At 40.4% G+C, this 22,077-nt stretch overlaps 1 protein-coding gene across 4 annotated transcripts in view; it reads left to right on the top strand.

Moving 5' to 3' along the window:
• Positions 1 to 22,077, top strand: part of LOC115451715 (MOB kinase activator-like 2) — a 45,072-nt gene that overhangs the window by 8,394 nt on the left and 14,601 nt on the right. The window contains exon 2 of one of the 4 annotated variants that reach the window (XM_037441424.1): positions 976 to 1,031. The exons of 2 other annotated variants lie outside the window; for them this stretch is intronic. In XM_037441424.1, the coding sequence (XP_037297321.1) occupies positions 1,015 to 1,031 (17 nt within the window). In that variant the 5' untranslated portion in view covers positions 976 to 1,014. Of the gene's footprint in view, positions 1 to 975; positions 1,032 to 5,159; positions 5,446 to 22,077 lie in introns of those variants that run through there. One more of the 4 variants, XM_037441420.1, reaches the window with a different exon arrangement.

Genomic DNA, 22,077 nt, shown 5'->3' with positions numbered 1-22,077 from the left:
TAAATTCGAATTATAATGGCTTCTCTCACAAAATGTATGGGGAAATTTGTATGCAATTTTTGACTTTAAAAGAACCCAAACGTCTAATGGTTTATCCTTATTGAGAACAGGATCTATAGGCATAAAAAAAGATTTTGCATTGCATTGCAACTACCCATTTTGTTGCTGACTATTCAAAATTTGTGAATGCTGATCTTGATATCTTCAAAAATTTGGGTCAGCTTCCTAAGAAAGTTTTCTTGGAGCTATAGAGGTTAAGATTGCTGCTACCACCCTGTGTATTTATCATATTTATGAAAAAGAATTTGAAATATAAATAGGGTGAGCAAGGCAGCTCACGACCAGTCAGTGGACTTCCGATCTTTAGAGTAGATGTTTTCATATAAATTTGAGACTTTTTTGATATTTGTTCTTGTTACTCTTATAATTTGTTCTTTTCGTTTTGACTCTTGAACAAAGCCTGCTTCGCTCGCCTCCCGAGCCCATTTCATATTCCCGCCGCGCCGTATGTTCGCCCGCTACATCTCGCAATCTCTACGATTACATTTGTTCTCAATACCAATTTGCATCTAGTTGGAGTCCGTAAATGATGCTACAACAATGATTATGTAATATTTGCTCTCAATGTTCAAAGTTAAACCATTTCTAAGGAGTAGCGATCATTGGGCTATCGTGTATTGTGTTGAACTGAGATTGGGCTAAATTATAGGTTTTTTTTGATTTTGTTAATTTAAAGCTCGTATTTTTCACACCGGCCGTTCTCAGCGGATACCAAACGGCGCGGCGCGTCGTGCGCTAATATACTCGATTATTTTCGTAGCCTTGCTAATGATCTTTACTGATTGGTAATTGCGTAGGCTATTAGTGAGCGACCTCCGGCTACGGTGCGAAGGTTGAATGCAGTAGCGCAGTAGTGCGTTAGCGTGCCTCTGTCCGGTAACATTTGTCGGTTGACGCGCTTATTGTTTGTTGCAGGTGAGTGAGGGCTCGCGCGCGTCGCGTGCTAGCTCTAGCATGCTCGACTGCTTGTGGTAAGTCTCTCGAGCGTAGTTCCGTGTCTCGTCACCGCTGCACGCTGGGCCGCTAGCCCTCGCGGCCACTGGGAAATGCCAAGGTCGCCCGACCCACCTAGGGTTGTTGTAAACACATTCACAAATAAAGTGAGTGGACCCGTTGCAAACATTTTTAGTGAGGTTGAGGCGCAGTGCGCTATTATATGTATATATATGTTATGCGACGTTACATCGTCTGCATGTGATTATGGCGCGAATGGTACATTTTATTCTGTCAAATGTAACTTCCTTTTATAAGATCTTTATATAGTAGGTAGATCTTACCTGAGTCCTTCGACTTTCGATCTAGCGCAGTGATTTTATATTCGCAATCTCGACATACTTATTTATTTTGAAATTAGTAATCAATATGCTTTTATACGTGCGTCGTAGGAATACAAAATCCTCTCTAGGAATTTGGGTTGAGGACATGAGTATTTGAAACGCACAGTTTGCAAATTGCACTTCATGAAACTGCAAATGTCGAGAGTCACTCTGTGAGCACAATATTATAATTATGTCAAAAAAATCGGCTACATTTGCTTATAGGAGCAGAGTCTGTAAACTGGACCTCCGGAGTCACGCGCTACATTTGCTACATAGCACCGCGCTGCGCCTTGCGGTGTACGGCTAGGATGTGTCGGATATCCGTAACGGTATCCGCGGAGCACCGAAACAAACGAACATCTGCACTTATCCGTTATTTTTGGGCGAGTCTTGAATGAATCTTTTACATTAGTACATTTTATAATGTATATGAAATTCTCCATTAAGACTCCATATAATATGTAGATTGTAGGTGGGAAATTGGAGTTGTTTAATGTATTTTTTTGTTTGTTGGTTGCAATACAGATCTCGTATTAAGCACCGGCGTCACTTTATTCTAAATCATTACCTGGGCAGAGTCAAAGTAAAACGAACTTTATAACCGCAACAGGAATATTTCACCATTTAAAAGACTACCTGTCCACACAACTTTGTCTGCATGGACTCAGATCTATCTCAGCCTTTTCAGGACTTATCCTTTCCATATTTTGTTACTGACATTAAAGTTTATGTTTTTCAGTAATAACGTTTTAAAAGCAATGAATGTTTTTGCATGATATGTACACAAACGTTCAGCGCTACCGGTGGTAGGTGTCACGTACGCGAGATGGATATCTAAGTACGTACTACCGCGATATTTATATTATACGAAGGACATTGTAGCCAATGTTAACACCAGGAATTATGAGATTTTACATGTTTAATGTCTCAGCGTGAGCGCAGTGGAGTGTCACGCAGTATTTTGTAATTCAAAGTTCTGTTTGGCACTTTATTCACACTTTTTATGGACGGTCGTATTGCTTACCTTCGTATTGTTGAGCGGATTCCTCGTCTCTTCATTTAACAGCAGTAAAGAAATAAAAAATCAAGCCAATAACAGAAAAATAAATCACACACTACTAAGTGATCCTCGCGTCCCCAAGTATTTATTGCAAAAATAATTGTAAGTAATGTACGATCAGAATATCTACTATTTTTAACCGCAATTCTATTCTACGCATATTTTTTAATATTCAGCGTACAATTTTTACCCGCTGTCCGATTTAAATGATTCTTTTTGCGTTGGATTTCGTTTAGCTTCGGAATAGTCCCATTTAAATTTCTTTAGTATAAGCACTGAGTCCAAAGAAATATACAAAAAATCTCCATACGAATAGGAAATATTACTTTACTTATGTTTTAAAAATTAATTATTCAATCGCATATGTATAAAGTTCAATAATTTTTTGGTTTGTAGTTTTTTAAGTAGTTACCTATATTAAAAAATAATAGATGTTACTCACAGCTTCGCTTGCGTAAAAAGTTTTAACCTACTACAGAATCCCCACATTACTATGGGTATTCCTAGCGCACACAGTACGAAGTCAACGTTATCTATAAAAAAATAAACAAAAATTTAAGATTTTCCACGGGAAGAAATTACAGGGATAAATAAAGAGTAGCGAAAATGCTAAAGCAGAACATGATATACCTTTATGACTCCGCTCAGCGGTTTCTGACTTAAATTTTAACAAACACCTATTTCTCTTCCATTGATATTATTTCTACACGGGCGACGAGTTTGAAAGCGCAAGCCATTAAATTGCTGTTATTAAGACAGCAGGGGCGGATTGGTGCGGCGATAGCCTAGTTGGGTTTGTTCGGACTGCCGAGACGAATGTCCGCAGGTTCAAAACACAAGGGCACACATTTCTGACTTTTCTAAAATAATGTGCGTATTCTTCGTAAATTATCGCTTGCATTAACGGTGAAGGAAAACATTGTTAGGAAACCTGCAAACCCGAGAAGTTCTCTTTAGGAATTTTGAGGGTGTGTGAAGTCTACCAATCCTCACTAGGCCAACGTGGTGGACAAAGGCCTAATCCCTCTCAGTATTAGAAGAGACCCGCGCCAAGCCGTGGGATAGTATATAATACAGGGCTGATATTAAGACAGCAGGCTCTAAATAATGAGTGACAGGAATATTGACATTAATTACAATAGGGACTTGAGACTAAATTAAGTTTTTTTTAAGTTATATTAATTGCATAGAAATTATTGTCATTGCCATAGCATATAAAGTGTTGTGATGTGGATGTGTATGTGTATAAAATATTGTAATAAAAAATTAAAAATAGTTTTTAGCTTAAAACCAATGCTATTTATATGATCATCTACCACGTTACTGCTGTAAACACTGTGTAATCCGTGGATAGCATTGTGGGTAGTACATTTAACTGTCACTACTCACAATAATTGCGTGTAAAAATCTCTGTATAAAATATAATGTAAGTACTATTGTTTGTTAATCCCTAATAAATGAAAAAAAATGTAACAACATTCAAACATTTTGACAGACAAACATTCGCGTTTATAATATAAAACGTATTCACGTTTATAGTTCGAAACGATACATGCAGTTTTTTTAGTTTAAAGCATCAACTTTCGCTTCGGGGTCATGCGCTCCCACGCCGTGTGAATAAAAAACCTCAGACTCGGATCGCTATCCGCGGTTACAGATTTTAAAAATCCGGCACATGTCTAATTACTGCACACCAGGCGGCGCGCGGCATACCGCAGTCGGCGGCCAGCGCAGAGCAGGATAGTTTCCGCATAGACGTCTATGCCAACTCGCACACGTATAGCTCACGCACCATGAAACAGCTGATCGTGGTTCACAAAGAGTCGCGAGTCGAGGCACCGCTTCACTCGCAATCGTTTTAATGTACCTACTTATTTGGTTCCGTTTCGCTACTGTCACTGCAGAACAAATCTTAGTCATGTTTTATCTTACTTATTACTAATATTATAAATGCCAAAGTTGCCAAAGTTTATGAAAGTGTTTTTATGTTTGTTAACATAAACGCATTTGTATGAAATTTGGCACACGGGTAGACCATGTCTTAGTTTAACGCATAAAATACTTTTTAATCCGGTAATCTCATGGAATATACATATTTTTTAAACTCTGATTTCTTTAACTAGATGGCGCTGGTGTCGTATAGATGGCGCAATAGATCATTAGTGATTTAGGCAATTTTTTAACGGGAAAGGCTTTTCACGTGGATGAAGCCGCGAGCATCAGCTAGTTTTATATTAATATAATTAACTTTTTTTGCATAATAATAATAAATTATTACGATAGTCTCTTGTTTAGCCTACTTAAGCTTATCACAACTCGAAATCAAAGCGAGTAGGAACATTACAGTCGTTCTATGTAAGTATATTTGAGTATAACATTATGGCCGATTTCTATAAACGATTTTAAACGCTAACAATTGACCATCCAAAATAGTTTGAATGACAAGCTTACAGATGAATTATTATAGATATACTTACTTACCTGGTTAATTTATTATTCATGTTTCCATTAGTCAAAGTCGTTACAAATATGTACATTCAAGGATTATACCATAGTATATAATATTTTAATATTTAACCTGTTATTCTTCAAAATAATATCAATCAATAGGACACGGTTTCAAAGTCACGTCACTGTTTGTATGTGTGTGCGGTGCGAGGGGCGGCACGCGGGTGGCGGAGGGAATACGAGCGGTCGGTGCCGAGCACCGACTGCCGCGGCGTCAGTCCCGCGCTGACCGCGAGTCAAGTTATACGTGTTGCGATGCTCGGAGGAGCAGGCGCGTTCGTGAGTGTTATCCATCGCGCGCTAACACTCGCGCCCGGTTAGTGCCGTGTGCGAGGCGCCGCCACGGGGCATGTGAGTGATGCTGCGCTCGTCCACCCCGGGCGGCATGGTGGGTCTACCACCGCCGCCACACGCGAGGCTGTCACTCTTCGACTCCTGCCACCGCAAGATTAGACTGATCGGCGGCGGACCTGTCGCTTTTCTGGGAGGGCTTGTCGCGTAAGTTCCCGACGATGTTGTGCACGGCGCAGTGCAGACGTTGGTGACAGGTGAACAGTGTTCGCAGTCAATTCTGTGTGGACGTGTCTGGTAGTAATGCGGTGTGATGGTGCCGAGCGGTGGCGCAGTGCGTGCGGTTGGTAGAGTTCGGTGAGTGGTGGAGTAGTGAGGTAGTCTACGGCCGCGCGTGTGTGCTCAATATTCGACTACTACCACTGCAGCGACCACTGTGTTCACAGTACACGCCATGCGTACATTAATGTTATCCACTATAGGGATTGAAGGCTATGAATTCCTGGATTTTTTTAAAGTTCCCGCGATGTAAAGAATAATAATTGAATTTAGACTACGTCCAAAATAACTAAATATCACCTACCATAATTGCCATCTGGAACAAAATATTATGCTATTAATTTTCATACTCAAGACATATCTATACAATTCTGTAGGGATCGTTCGCGTCTTCTAAACCCGTAATACCTTCCGAGTATTGTCCTAAAATTTCCGTGCAGAAGTTTCAAATATGCTATGAACGTGCCCACTTTATATTGTCCTAGTGAGGACGCAGACACGTTCGAGATCAAAATTCATAACAATACGTTACGATTCAAAATCATGTAACCAGCTTTTACGGCCTAAAAAAGCTTTTACCAGTTGGGTTTTTGTCTTAATTAAAAACAAACCCACTCTTGAAGTGCGCACAGACCTGCTGGTGTCGAAGACTCGAGTTATCCGAAAGGGAACCCGCCTCGAATATTGATACTAATATGATGATAATCTATTTTACATACATAAAGGGTATATATAAGGGAAGCCGGTAGGAATCGCGTTATATGGACACTTCGCCACTGATACCTACCGATTTTTTTTAGAAATTAATGTCAAATTATTATAATTTTTTATATGTATAAATCTACAATAGTTAACGATACTGTGAATAAGTAGTGTATCGTTATCAAAATTCTCGGCGTACATTTTTGCTGTCGTAAAAGTGAAGGTATTGCAATAGTCTTCTTTTTATTGCCTAAGTAGGCAAACGAGCAAGCGGTCCATCTGATGGTAAGTAGAATCTGCCACTCACGACGGGCTTAAGAAATGACAGGCAACGCTGTAGCCTAACGGGAGGTGAGCATTCCTTTTAAGCATCGTTTATAGTAGTAGTATATGTTTATCGAGTATACACAGAGATATGAATCTCTCCGCTAAGGTTTCTGCTCAAGAATTCTCGAGACTAGAAATCTGACTTAAATTAGTACGGGTCAAAATATGCAAGTGTCTCGAGAAACCATTCAAAGGACCCCATAACTAAAGACACACGCATATTATCAATAATTGTATTGTCATGGAAATTCTTTATTTGCCGACGCCGTCCTTGCCAATACTTTCTGAAGTATATAAAATATTTAACCATTTTTTCCAATAATTTTGGTACCTAGGTAGTTTTGCCTGTCCTAAATCAGGTCTGAAGTATGAACGGAAAACGGATCGTTCGTAAGGTCTTGTTCACACGTAATGACCGATAAATTAGGTCAAACAAGAAGCGGATACACGGGCACACACACGTCATAAACTGTTTGTTTTTGAGATTAATTCTGTCATTTATCTTTTTTGCGTATTTTTTTTATAGTTAAATGCAAACTGAACTACAGTGTGTTTCAATAGGTCCCTCGGCTAAAAATACATACAGGATGCGGAATGCGGCATCTATGATCTTTCCTTTCTGCCTAAATATGAAATTAAATGGTCATGCACACATTTATAAAAACAGTATTCGGCAGATTAGTGTGCGTCAAACACACAAGTGTTTAAGATTTATTATATTATGTGCGCCCATAATGATATGAAACAGTATTAGATGTGCATTGCACTTTTTATGTCGTAGTTACATTGTAAGCGACATCATTTTATGTTCGTCTATCTCGTCGTCTATATGGTCCTACCCGAATGGTCTAAGTTTGGCGCGTCCACGCTCCACAAAACCCGTATCACAAAAAAATATTTGAAATATTTTCTTACACATCCTATTTCACTATCACCTATGAAATATAGAATAATAAATATAGTTTATAAATAACAGAGCGTAAAAATAGTAAAGTAAACACTAGTGAAAGTGAAGTAAAGAGATGCGACTCGACATTTAGGAGCCCGTGACCAACAATCATACTTAAAGCATCGGAATGTTTGCCGGCAAACATTCCGATGATTCACGGGTTAATAACGTACGACATAATTGTATATGTATTTTAAACGCAGACCGTATGTGCAACGTGGACACGGCGCAGTGCGCCGGGCACGTAGCGGCTCGACAGTTAGTCCGACAACTGGCACGGAACCTCCCCAGCTCGCTCATCATTCTCGCCACAGACGCGTTGGACTGGCGGCGCACGCGGCGAGACGATGCTCCTTGTCATTGCACAAGTAGCGATGTTGATACCGCGCGGTGCCACCTGTATCTGAGAGACAGCCACTGACCAGTTTTTATTAACTATTCCACGAGCTTAATGGTGTAGGAATAGTGTGAGTTAGTGATAGTGAACCTTTTGGTTCGAGCCGAGATGTTTGGGCGGTAATTGTTAGGGCCTGACTCGTCTGACCGATCCCCTTAATAAGGAATTGGTTGCACATTAGCTTCTCGGAAACATTATGGCACAGTACCGGATAGAAGGGATGACCAGTATATACATATGAACGTGAGAGACAAGTCGGCTGCATACTTTTTGAGTATTTGGGGCTGTATAATTTTTTACTACATATAAGTAATATAATTTGGGATACCAAACTTGGATCAGAATTGGGTAGTTGACTACTTTTTTTTTAAAACGTTTATCAAAAAAGATTTTCATCTTAAATGTAGCTGAAAAAGATTTGCAAAATTCACGCAATAATAAATAAGTTATGAACCGTTGAAATTTAGTGGTAGAGGTAGCTGTCGAATAACATAAATGACAAACTGTGACGTCACCGATTGTCACCGGCCATAACAATGCGCGCTTGAGAAAGAGATTAAGGAGAGTGTTATAACCCTACCACGGCCCAAATTTTGCTCATTAAAATATTACAAATATAGATAAAGGCTTTATTTTTCAACATAGGAAAGTATCCTATTCTACGTGAGGGGAACTGCGGGCAATAAGCTAGTTAAAAATATTCTGTATATGTAATATTATAATAGTGTATTCATGCATCACTGATTTCAAATCTTACGTATTGAAAATACTTCATCCACTTGCTATCCTTGCTGTCATGAACACTATAAATCCTACACCATGTTCTCGTTCAGTCTCGTTTCTATAGCGCGCGGGGGCACATGGAATAGAAAAAACATAACAAAAAGCTACAAAGGGATAAACCTGGTGATCTTGGGGGCCAGGGTTTGTCACGTCAACCCGGTGACCAACTTCATGGATGTCACGGATGTTGAGAACCTGGTCAGATACTATTTACTGTTGTCCCTGACACTCGAAACTGGTTCACCTACGGCCAAACGAATTACGTGGATGTGAGCTCGGTGATGTTATCTATCCTGTATTGTGATTGGACACTGTCCTTGAAATAATTGCCTACAGCCGCGTGATACGTAAGTACGCAACAGCGCCGCCCGCCTACAGTATTTTAATCTCTTCTACCAATTTGAGTTTCTGTCTGGTTTTGTGATTGTAAATATTTCATATTTGTTTTTATTAAATTCGTTGTGAATGAAATATGAAGTGTTTAATAAAAATACATGTAATTTTTTTATGAGTAGATTTAATAAAAAATACACCTTTTTAAATTCGAGACGGAAAACTAATTGTGCCTCCGCTGATACGTACGGAAAGCGTTATTGTTAAATTAAATAGTTTAAGAAATTCGCATTCCGATTAAAGTAATAATTATATAAATATATTATATTAGATAATTATTTAAATAAAGAAAAATAAATCACAAATTGCATGCTTACTGCTTACAAAACCATCGCACCGTTCGTACATACGTCACTGCGGCGCTTTCGCGGCTGTTGTGTGCGCGTAGGTGTGCCTCGCGTTCCGACCGTTTGTATGAAGATAATTTTACTTATTTGATTAATATTTTTTATTCAAATTCACTTAGACTCGAGTTCTTATATCATGAGCTCTACTCCGTACTCAACCACAAGCTGTCAATATTGACAATACTAAAGACACTTTGAATAGATTGCAGCTCAATTCAGTTGAACACAGTGAATGTTCGGAACGCCAAATCTAGTACGTTGTACACGTATATCGATAATTATGATAATAGTATGCCAAATATCGGATATAATCACGGTATCATTAAATAGGTAGTGGTAGAAAATATACTTATTGTTTATACACAATACAATATTATACGGAAAGGCCATAAAATATTGCTCTTTTTTTTCAGTATTTTTTTTATGTGATGAACGCAAAATAAAGGACATAAGTAATTTCTATAAATATTTCATGAATTATATTTTGAATAACACTTTTGACGGTAATGCCAAGGGCATTATGTAATGTTAATAACGTGATATTCAAAGTGTCAAATAAAATAAACCTCAAACGGATTTTAATCAAATGTATTGGGAGTAATCTCCAAAATATTTCGTAAATTAAGAACAGTTTATCAATGACTGCTTGATGGTGGTGTAGTTTCATTACGGTATGGGTGCAGAGCTTGAAGTCTCGGGCTCGATCCCCGGGTCGGGCTCAACGATGTTGGGTTATTCTACTCAGTGTCAGTCCTAAAACTGTAATTTATGCGCGATAGGGCGATAGGGCGATAGGGTTGCCTTCTATCACATAAATGGCGATAGGCCATCGCATCATGGGATGGAATACACGCGGTGGAAATTGGGTACACCAGTTGCGCTCTGCCCACCTTTTGGGAATAAAAGGTGTGAGTGTATATGTCTCTCTCTGTGTGTGTGCGTACGTTCGTGTATGCATGTGTGTGTGCGCCAAGTACTCCCTTTTAACAGTGAGACCAGATTTGGGCATTCTCTTTTCGAACTAAAATTATAAACTATTCATTTTAATGGTTTAATTATGGCCACTAACCAGGCTTGAAATGGATATTGCGTTTAGTCGGCAGACAAATAAATATAAATGTGTACTGCCAACGTGTAAAATATCTCCCGGGTCTTAAGTCATGTATGATATGTCTAAAGTGAGGGTACATTTACGAGCTATATCATTAGTGCTTCACTCGATTAGATTAAGATTACTTTGCATCTTTTATTAAGGCGTGAAGAGTGAGCCAGTGCCAGTGAACTGTGCCACCGGCGAGTGAAAGCCATTCCACCGCGGCCTGCGCCTGCAAACTCGTAACGGGACCGAGGCGCGCGGCGCGATGCGGCGCGGCCCTCTCAAACTCCTCCGTTCCTATACTAGCGGTGCGTTAGACCACCGTCCATCAGTGTCTCGCAACCTTTTATAAGACTATCCGTGAGTGGCTGGCACTTCGTCACAACCATACACAAACGGTGCGTATATTTATTTGTATATACGTAACAGTTCCATGAATGCGACAGTTCTGAGTCCTGCAAATGAAATGCAGCAGCGCTGCTGACATTCGTAAAAGAATGTCGAATGTCACGATTAAGTAAACCGTGTACATCGTGGGTAAGAGAATTCCCAAACACAATTTTCATAACCCTTTGTATTGGTTTTATCTTATGTCAATACAATTTAATATTATAGAGTCAGACGCCACAGAATGATCGGTCGGTAGCATCCTACTAAATGATTTTTAATTATGAAATTTGAATATTTAAAAACTATTGTTACAATGTTCATACTATAATTAATTAGCGCCAATAGCCTAGTTTGGTGTGAAACAGACTGCCGAGACGAATGTCCGCAGGTTCAAATCCTAAGAGTAGACACCACTGACTTTTTTAAAGTGATGTATTTTTTGTGATTTATCGCTTTCTTTTAACGATGAAGGAAAACATCGTGAGGAAACCTGCATACCTGAGAAGTTCTCTGGGAATTTTGAGGGTGTGTGAAGTCTACCAATCCGAACTTGTCCAGCGTGGTGGACTAAGGCCTAATCCCTCTCAGTAGAAGAGGAGGCCCGTGCCCAGCAGTACGACAGTATATAATATAGGGCTGATATTATTATTATATTACACTTAATACAATAATTATAAAGTTACATATAAAACATTTTATGACATTTATTTCTTATATTATGAATTAAGATGGTTAGCCATTATGTACAGAGTCAATCCTTAGGCGCGCGCCACACTAAAAAGACGTGGGGCGCAGACATGGTACGGACGGGGCGCCGTCGTAATTTTTTAAAACATATAGCAAAGACGAGGCACGGACGAGACGCTGGGCGCCACGAGAGATACGGTTTTCAGCTATCCGATTTTGACACGATAACATATCTTTTTCCGAAGATGAAGATGTGTTAGCACTGGTGTATCTCGGTAATATACGGAGGGTTAAAGCATTACTCCAGTTTATTATCATTATTGAGAACTGGATGATTTTCAATTAAACTTCAAAATTGAACGTTGAATACATAATCGTCCCGCATTTTCACTTAATGTACAATGATCTTCTCTAAACACCTTGCAACTACTCGAGGACGCGGGTGGGTAGTTTTGTGCGACAGCGACGCGCGAGTGGCGGCACTCGCGCCCCACCCCGCCCGCACCCCCGTCCATCGGCGCTCGCGACGGTGCCCCGTCCTTTCTGTATGTCTTACAATAGGGCGCGCGTCATATCCGTGTCATGTCTGCGCCCTGACTTTTCTGTATGTTTTGCATCGCGACGTTTCTATACATTTTGTATGAAAGGGTCGCGGACAAGACATATGTCCGCGCCCCGGCCGCGTCTTACGTCTTTTCTGTCAGTCCAGCGCATTAAATACCCTTTAGACATTAACTTACGCTTAACGTAACGTCTAACGTTCTTAATCGTCGATGCCTCGTCCTTTCCCGATGACCATCCTGTGCCGAGTTTCGTGACTCGTATGAAACGTTAACGTTTTGGTTGCCTTCAGCATAGTCACTTAATTTTCAAGGGTTGCGAGCGCCTAATGTTAGTATAAGATGATACTTGTTGGTATAAGTCGACCCTTGTCGGGCTAACAAACGTAAGTTAGGTAAAAGAAAAATAAATATTATAATATGGAAAACTGCGATAAAAACAGTAAAATAATTTTATTAAAAAGCAATTGACGTAACACTGGAATTTGTGTTCGTGCAGATCGGTTATATTACGGTAATCAGTCAGCGACTCCAAAATTTGTAACCAATATGTTCTATTTCTTAGTTTAGGACTCATATTAACATGACATTATTAGTCGCACGATGTTGGTTGTAGTTCGTGATCCTTATTATAGCAAACTAGTATCAAGCAGTAAAAATGAGGTCCGCGGTGCCGGCCGTATTATCAAACGACCAGCTGTGAACACTCGGACAGCTAAGCTCAACATAGTGAACCGACGCCACTGGTACGTGAGTATGTCGCGGATGCCGCGCCGTGCAGGTCCGTTAGTCAGGAATGAGAGCACTCCAAGCCGCGTCGTGTCGCGTCTCACCCGTACTCGTTCCTCGGGCGCTGTATGTTTGTAATCGACAACTGTGTTACGTAAAATGGTTGACTGGTATACGGCTCGCTCCACTACTCCAGCGTGGCGTACTACTGCTAGTGCAACCGAGACAAATGTATTAATTCACTTTATGGTGTGTAGTTAGTAGTTGCGCAGTGCACACTCGGGTACCTCTACTCGCACACACGCCGAGCGGAACGATTTCGCAAGCCGCAGCCCGCACGCATTTCACAACTGCTCCCCGCGCCCACATATTATGTTCTCTGCAATTTTCACAGTGCTGTAGAGCACGCAGGCAACGACTTACAATACAATAATTATTTATTTGATATTGAAAGGCTTGAACTCGTGTAATGTCTGAGTACGCAACTCTATTCTGCCCTGACTTCACAAGACTGACTGATGTTGATACAAGTGCGAGAAACGATTGAACAATATTAAAGGAAGAACTTTACATTTAGTTATCACTATGTTTATTATAAACAATATTCTTTCGAGGAAAGACTTAACCAATATTATTTATTATGATTCATGGTAACTTGGTGAATAGCGAAAGTAAATTGTTGAAACTAATCACTTTGACTATGTAGAGCGTACACAGTAGAGATGAAACGAAATTTATTAAAAAAAAATGACCGGATCGTCCGTGTAGGCTTGCATCTGCGTTAGCACTAGACGAACCGTCCGCCAGCGGCAAAAGCTGAAATTTTCCGAAAGGTAACCCGACACAACATATAGGTACTAATATGCAAAATTGCGGTTTGTAAATCGTGATCATAATTAGATTCTATTGAAATTCTATACAAAAGGAAACCTGCAGGAATCGGGTTATTGGGACCCTTCGCTACTGCCATCCACATTGTCAACCATTTCGGGGTCGCTTAAATGTTATACTATACTAAAAAACTAACAACATAATTTATTATGTGCAACATTTTTTTATGAACGGGGGAAGGTGTTTTTATAATATTATGATGCGCTGCATTGACTAACAGCGTCAAGTGTCGTGTCCAAATCCTCCTTTACAACAGTGGCGAAAGGAGATTTTTTCAAAAGGGAGGATTCTTCTTCTATACTTTTGATGGCTTCCGTGACGAATAACTTTATAAGGCCACACGTCAACATCATTGCTTGTTAAAGCAATTTGCAATAACATATAAAAAAAATATTAGATATTTTTACCAAAAACATTTTTACCTCTATTTTTTTTGGTAGAACCAGGTCATCGTATATAGTTTCGTTTGGCAAAATTTGGGATGACATGATATGTTTGTAAACATCTGTTGTCAGCGCTGCTAATATGTTTAGTGTTTACAGATGTGTGACGTCAGGTCACTGAATCTGAATACAGCTATCTCTTTAGTGTATTTTGTAATGCAAGTCAAATATGTATCACCAACAAGTTTCAATTTTACCATCGAAAATGTATGTTGCCCATGGTACATCAACATACCTTGATGTTTTTGGGGAAATTTGGGGGAGAAAAGTGCGGGGGAAGGATAGGAACCATCTTTTAGGACGGGCGGAGGTGAGAAGGAGGGAAAATGTTCGCGAGCTCTCATAGGTCTGTGTGCCTAAGGCCGCGGCAAATGTTCCCAGTGCATGCGCGTGCATTCAGTGTGGAACCGAGCGTATAACAATAACTTGAAAATGTTTGTACAGGACAACAATCCTTTTTTTTTTTTTTTTTTTTTTTTTTTCGCTGAGAAAGTCCCTTATTACTACCGCCCAGCCTTCGTGGGGGGCGACTGAGCGGTTATGCTGGGGTAGCCGTGCCTTACGGCCCGGCGTTGAGCCGCCCGGATTTGATGGTGACCTTCGGGCGACCGCCGGGCCGAGTCCCTAACCCTATATACAACTTAACCTATGCACGGCCTACCAGCTAAAACTCCGCGGTGGCCCTCTTCGGCGCATTAGGGACGGCCGCGGGCTTCCTCTGACGTTGAAGTGTCTAGTCTGCGACCGCAGCCGCCCCTGCGCGGTGCCGCCTTGCGGCCCGTCTCCTATGGGGGGGGCTCAGAAGCCCCGCGCACCGAAGGACGCCCTCGGCGTCTACGGCAGTGTGAGGCCAACAGCACACTGCCGTCCATCCCGGGGTCAACCGAAAGATGTGCAAAAATGCACAAAAATGCACTAGGGCGGACAGCCCCTGCTGCCCGCCGACGACCCCCCTTCGTGGCCCCTATTAGTCGCCTCTTACGACAGGCAGGGGGATACCGTGGTGGAATTCTCCAAATGCCCCCATTCCACAGGGCGGGAGACGCCGGTCAGTCGTCCACCCGGCGCCTCCTTCGTCTCCTCTGACGGCGGGAGGGATCGGCCCGTTCCCGATCCCTCTCGGCACTCTCCTTCTGCGAGAGGACCACCTCGCAGAAGTGGGCCACCGCACGCCAGGCCTCCCGACTGCCGACCATGGAAGTGACCACGGCGGGCAGCGAGAGATCTCCTCCGACGACTGAAACGAGAGCGCTGCGCTCCTCGTCCCAGGCTGGGCAGGACTCCAACGTGTGTTGGGCCGTATCCTGCGGGCAGTTGTCACAATGGTGACACACGGCGCTTACTTCCTTTCGTACTATTTCACACAGGTACTCACCGAAGCAACCATGCCCGGTGAGCACCTGCGTCAGGCGAAATGTCGCCACGCCGTGGCGCCTGTCCAGCCACTGTGCAAAGACAGGACGCACTGCCGCGACGGCCCTGCTTTATGTTTATCCGGGATAAAGGGCCTATATTATAACTTAGACCTCTAGCAATACATCCGTGTTAACTGCATTTAATTTCATTCAGTAGCTTTTGCGTGATGCATGTACAAACATACAGACAGACTAAAACCCTAGAATCTGTTGTTTTGGCTCTAATAAAGACCCTCCACATGAGTTTTTCTTTTATATTTATAATGTATACAGATTAGCTTGTTACAATTTTAATATATGTAAAGATTGCTTGCGGCTTTGTCAGCGTAAAAGAGTATTCCTGGATAAAATAAAAGTTCTGGTATATATTCTCCATGCCCTATGCCATGCCTATACCCTTTTCAGGGTCTTAACCTATCTCCGTTGCAAATTTCTTCGAAATCCGTTGGTCACTTTTTGAGTTTATCGCGATCAGACAGGCAGACTGATGCGGCGGGGGACTTTGTTTTATAATGTGCTTTTAAAACTTTTTAACAGAAACAATTCCGTTATACATTATTGTTGCATAACTTTAACCGTTTACGCATCGAACGCAACGGAAGGTCTCGAAAAGAATACATTTTCCCCGTCTTTGTAACATTTTTCATTGATGTTTCGCTCCTATTGGTGGTAGCGTGATGTTATATATATAGCGCATAACCTTTCTCAATAAATAGACTATCCAACACAAAGAATTTTCAACTCGAACCAAACACTTCAGTTTTATATAATAGTATAGATTAGTGATGTAACGAATGTCATTTTTTGAACATTCGCGAATGCGAATGCGAATATCTGCTACCGACATTCGCGAATGCGAATGCGAATGTTTAGTTTTTGTTCAAATTTGGCGCCAATTTTCTATGATGATTATCTAAATTTTATTATTATCTAAGATGATAATTATCTAAACATTAAAAAGTTATGTAAAGACTGATAAAAAAATTATAGAAGAATTTGTTTTTGTTTCTTTCAATTGCTTTTAATTTTTTAGTTGCTATTGTGTTACAAGTTCTAATGAGAATTACATTTTTAAGCTTTATTAAAGTAAACAAAATAATTTTGTTTATTTTTAAAGTTTAATATTCCTCTACTCAAGTTTAATTACTAACTTAAAAACATGGTAAAAATAGTTAATTAATTTTTTAAGAAAGAGAGGTATTTTTCTTTGAGAGTCTATAATTTTTTTTTGTTTGTTTAGACTATATTTATAGTTTATTGTAGAAGAATATTGTTTTAGTTTAGACTTTGATTTTATTAACCTACTATTATACACACAGTATTACGAATATTATCTCGGAAGGGGTATGCAGAGGCGCAACCAGGGCACCCACTTTTCGCCAAGTGTGTTCCGTCTAATAGTGTGACAGGGGCGAGCCTATCGCCATGTCGGGCACAAATTTCACATTCCGGGCTGATAGTGAGCAGAAAAACCCAAATATCACTTTGCCCGACCCGGGATTCGAACCCAGGACCTCAGAGCGCTGCCGTACCCCACATGCAGTAGAACTATGCCACCGAGGCAGTCTACTATTATCTTCAAATATTTTTTTCTGATATTGACATTCGCAAAACATTCGCAGAATGCGAATATCCAAAAATATGCGAATATTCGCGAATGCGAATGCGAATGCGAATATTCGTTATATCACTAGTATAGACTACGCATTCCTATTATAAGGATGGATTAAAATAACACAAAAATTTAAAACAAAATAATAAAACATATTTAAACCCATTTACTACTCATAATGTTTCCTTGTAAAATCAATACCTGATAAAAATTGATAGTCTAAAAACGTACCCAGCTTGTACATGCTCTGACATATTTGGCAGGCGATTAATTTGTTTTGTTTGTATGTAATGTGCTAGCCAAATGTTCTAATTACTTATATTAGTTCCTTACATATGAAATTGGCGTTTTGTATGGAGGAATACAGTCAATTCTTTTTTTAAGTAACCAAAGTATGCCCCATTGTTATCTGTGCACTTTTGCCGACTCATAGAGAATTCATTGATCCCTTTACTAAATAAAACATGGGGTTGAGAATCAATAACCTCTCTGAAGGCGATTAGAACTGCCACAACAGAATCGTCCCTCTTTTCCTGAAGTATAATAATAAACAGTTATCCAAATTACGGAAAAAGTGGTAACCTGTTGTCCGGAGAGTATGGTGAATGTCGCAGTTATTGCAGACGAATTGCAGCTCCTCTAGTTTAGCGGCCATGTAACATCGGAGACAAAGATATACCGTGTTTTGTATTGCGCCACCAGCGCCATACCACACACCATTAATCCTTGGAGCTGTTTCTGCAGCAGTGGTGCCACGGTGGAACCCATACTCGTAAATATAGCGATATTTAATGTTTTTGATTCGATTTTATCAAAATATGCTCCGATTACTTTTTAAACTTTTATTTAAAAAGTAATCGGAGGATAATAGGAGAGAATCTTTTGAAAACGAATCAATTGTGGTATATTACGAATCCTCCATGGATAGTTATGCAATAGAAAAATAGTTGTCATAGTCCTTACCCCCTTTTGTGTCTTGTATTTGAAAGATTATGTTAATCGAGACATGTATACTAATATTATAAATGCGAAAGTTTGGATGTTTATTACTCAAACATGCCAGAGCGGCTAAACGGATCTGGGTGAAATCTGGCACAGAAATAGATTATAGTCTAGACTAGCACAGAGACATATTTTTACAATTTTACCCCGAGAAAATATATAACAGGAATTTTATCCCAGGGAAACTCACGCGCGCGATGCCGCAAGGAAAAGCTGGTATGGCTATAGAATTCTCTTTTTTACATCGAATCTTTTACCCTTTACTTTTCGTGTCTCTTGAGCGATTGAATTGAATGCCCGTTGTGTGAGCGTGTAACGCTTATGGGGAACATCTTACAATGCGCCGCGAATAGGCCCACTCGGTAATGGGTATTGAGAGCCAGTGTGCGTGAGCTTGCGCATGGCGGAAATAATAATAATGTTTATGAGTTTTCGTTATCGCTCTCGGTATCGGCGACCTTCGCGACCGATCGCGCGATGTGACGTAGGTCGCCGTCGTCGCCTCCCCGCGCCGCGTCTCGTGTCGCGCCGTGCGCCTCGTATGTGAACTAATGCTGTTGAGGGACGGAGACACACGGGCCTCACCAGGAAGACACTAGGGTATTTTGTTCGTGTTTCCATGCTTTATAACTACATACGTACTCAAGCTGATGAGAGACGATAGCCGACTGACATACTAAAATGAACTGCCACGACGAAGGACCGCAGAGCAAACACTAATTTGATCCGTAATATATAATTTTGACCTATCTCGTAAAGTTTAGCTATTTATGCGCACAAAAATATTATGTTTGTTACGACATCACATTACAAATCTGTTTTTTCGGCTTTTCTGTACTATAATATATATGTATTGTTAAGAAGAAGTATAGTGTATAATCTTTATTTTGAAAATTACTAAATGTTATATTATACATATATGTATATTTTAAAAATATCAAAGCATATAAAATTGAATCACTGTGCGATGTCGAAGTTCAAGACTCAATCCTCCAGAGGTTAGGGATTAAAGTGAGGAATCTCATTATGCGTGCTTGTGCAGCAATACTGCCTTCTGCATGTGGTCTCTAACCCAACAGTTAAAAAATAGCTTCTAGAGATGTCAATCGAAGCTCTTGGGTATTTACCCATGGATAAAAACGACAATCGGGACAATAATTTTAGAGTCCACATCCCATATGTTAGTAACTTCCTGTCCAAAATAGAAATATTTAAATATATTGTTTTTATTAGCCTGAACAAGATTATCGTCATGCGGACTAGTGACGTCAACAAGTATTGCCCGGCGCGACAATCGATCTACTATCACAATGTCAGGCTTATTGGCGACAATAGTCTCGTCTGTGATAATAGATCGATTCCAATACAACGTTGCTTGATCGTTTTCGGGAACTGGTTGTGGTATTTATTGATAAAATGGCAATACAGGAGTAGGGCTGCCATCCGTCCGGATTTGTCCTAGTTTGAGGGCGTCTGGGGGCCGTCCGGCAGAGGTTTTTGAAAAGTGTCCGGGTGAAACTCGGGCACTTGTTGTCAGGCGAAATCTATTTTTTTTTATATATAAGCGATAAATTGAAATAGAACTTAGTTAAAAATTCATTCATAATAACCGGCATGTATAAATGGATAGAAATAAAAAATTATAACGATGCAAAAATATTTTTCAGAGGTGTCCGGGGAGAAATCCATATTTCGCTCAAATCTTCGGGATTTTTGCCGTGTTTATCCGGCGTCGGGAATTTAGGTGATGGCAGCCCTATGCAGGAGTCACAAGACATCGTATCGTAAAGAAATTTGCTGGTGTATGATGTTAGCTACTAGGTTGTCTCTATGCAAGTACTCGACGTTAATAAGATACGAACAATCGGAAATCACATGTCTTATTGATTCGCTAGGACGATGGCATGCTCGACAGAGCTCGACCACACCGCCATTCAGGATATTTTTCCTATAATTGTTTGTTTGGATAACTATGTCCGAAATTACAAACACAGAACCCTCAATTTACATAAAAAGGTTACCAAAATGTAGCCAAGATACCGATGCACACTGGTCCACATCAGGACCATGAATGGCCCGATATCCATTATACATATTTCTCTGCGTTTCTTAATACCCATCACCAGAGACCTCCGCCAGTTCTCGTTCGTCAAGGAGAGCGGGGTAAATCCCTTATCCACAATAACACAACCTGGTGCATACCCACTTCGCTCTGAAGGAAATAATTGCATTTATTATTATTGTTATTGTTCTAGCCCACCTAAGAAGGGGCAGAACCACAACGTCCGCCTGTCCTAGCTCGAGCTCATTCCAAACATTTAGCTTTATGTTGCAGCTGTTCTTTCCAGGTAAGTATCTCGTGGATCCTTCGATATCCTCCCCACGCGATCAACTCATTTATTTAGTAAGTGCCTCTTCACCGAAAGGCGTAGAGCTGCAATCTAAAGCAGTGGATGTGAAATGTGTATAGGTATGATCTGTTGCGTCACATTTAACCGCCTATATATATTATAGTTATTTTGATATTGCGCTAAGAAATAAAAGCACATACTCGCTTTTACGTGTGCTAACACTGCCAAAAATCATCCACACATAAATAGCGAATATTTGCCCCTGACATCCCAGTTTTACTTTTCTGATTATTTTATCATTTTGTAGTTTAGTACGAATATGGCATGTACGCAAACGCGTTTCTGACCAATGACGTTTTACTAATAGACGCGACATACACTAACATAATTGCACATAAAAGCAGCGCAATATTTATTGTAGTCACAGCCCTAGCGGCTCGCGTTGATACGGCCCGAGTGGGCCCGAGTGTGCCCGAATGGGCCCGAGCGTCGACCGCCCCCTCGCCATGACAGTCGAATAAAATGCATCTATTAGTTAAAAAATAAGTTACATAGTGTATACTTATTATTAACGTACGAAATGAAACGTTTTTTCATTCACAGTTGGAGTATAATTTGTACATCGTCTAAAACACAGGAAGGCATTTCATTAATAAAACTACAAAAAGTTTGTAAGCCTACTAGCCGCGACAGTGGTTGGAGGTTGACTAAGTGAATGTCGGGCAATTGCCTTGCTTTCGTCTTGCCAGTATTGAGCTCGGACAACGTATCTATGTAATAAAAACATCTTCGTTTCTGACTGAAAGTATAATGATACCATTGCGACGAATCTTTTATATGTAGTAGTAGAAGTATAATAAAATTAACATCACTATTTATCGATATTTGTTTTGTTCGAAACTAACACTATTTAATTTTACATCTCCGGTTCGAGTAACTTATTGTAAAGTGATATTTTCTAGAAGATAAGTATGTGGTTTAATTTCGTAACCAGTGAGTGTAGCAAGCAGCACATCTGCAGCGCGGCTGGGCTCTTGTCTTCCGCGCCCCCGCTGGTACTAGCGCTCCTGCGCCGACCGCAATCGTCATTACGCGCGTGTTGAGCAAGAGCCGCGTCGTGCCGCCTCACTGTAATTGCTTTACGTTAAATTTTCGTCAGGGCTTTCGTCATCGTTTCACGGGATCGTTGCGAAGTGCTATCTTTGTTTATATTTATCTATTTCATCGTTGTTGTTACTAGATTAGTGTCGGCCCACTTGTTTTTATATTTGACTACATTAGTGTCACTACTCAAGTCAGGTCAGGTCATTGGTCACGTTGCATGCTCGATCTGACAGGTGACGGGTGATAAAAAGATATTATGAGCCGTAGCTTGGCTAACCTACCAGCTTTTTACTAGCCACCTAAGTGACGATTACTCGAAGAAGAAAGACAGAAAGAAACTTCGGGATTTTTTTTGTCATCAACTGGCTATAACATATATTTT

The sequence above is a fragment of the Manduca sexta genome, chromosome 22 (genome assembly GCF_014839805.1).
Source record: "Manduca sexta isolate Smith_Timp_Sample1 chromosome 22, JHU_Msex_v1.0, whole genome shotgun sequence".
Classification (NCBI taxonomy): Eukaryota; Metazoa; Arthropoda; class Insecta; order Lepidoptera; family Sphingidae; genus Manduca; species Manduca sexta.
The sequence above is the reverse complement of the archived record's forward strand: the minus strand, read 5'-3'. Positions and strand labels throughout refer to the sequence as shown.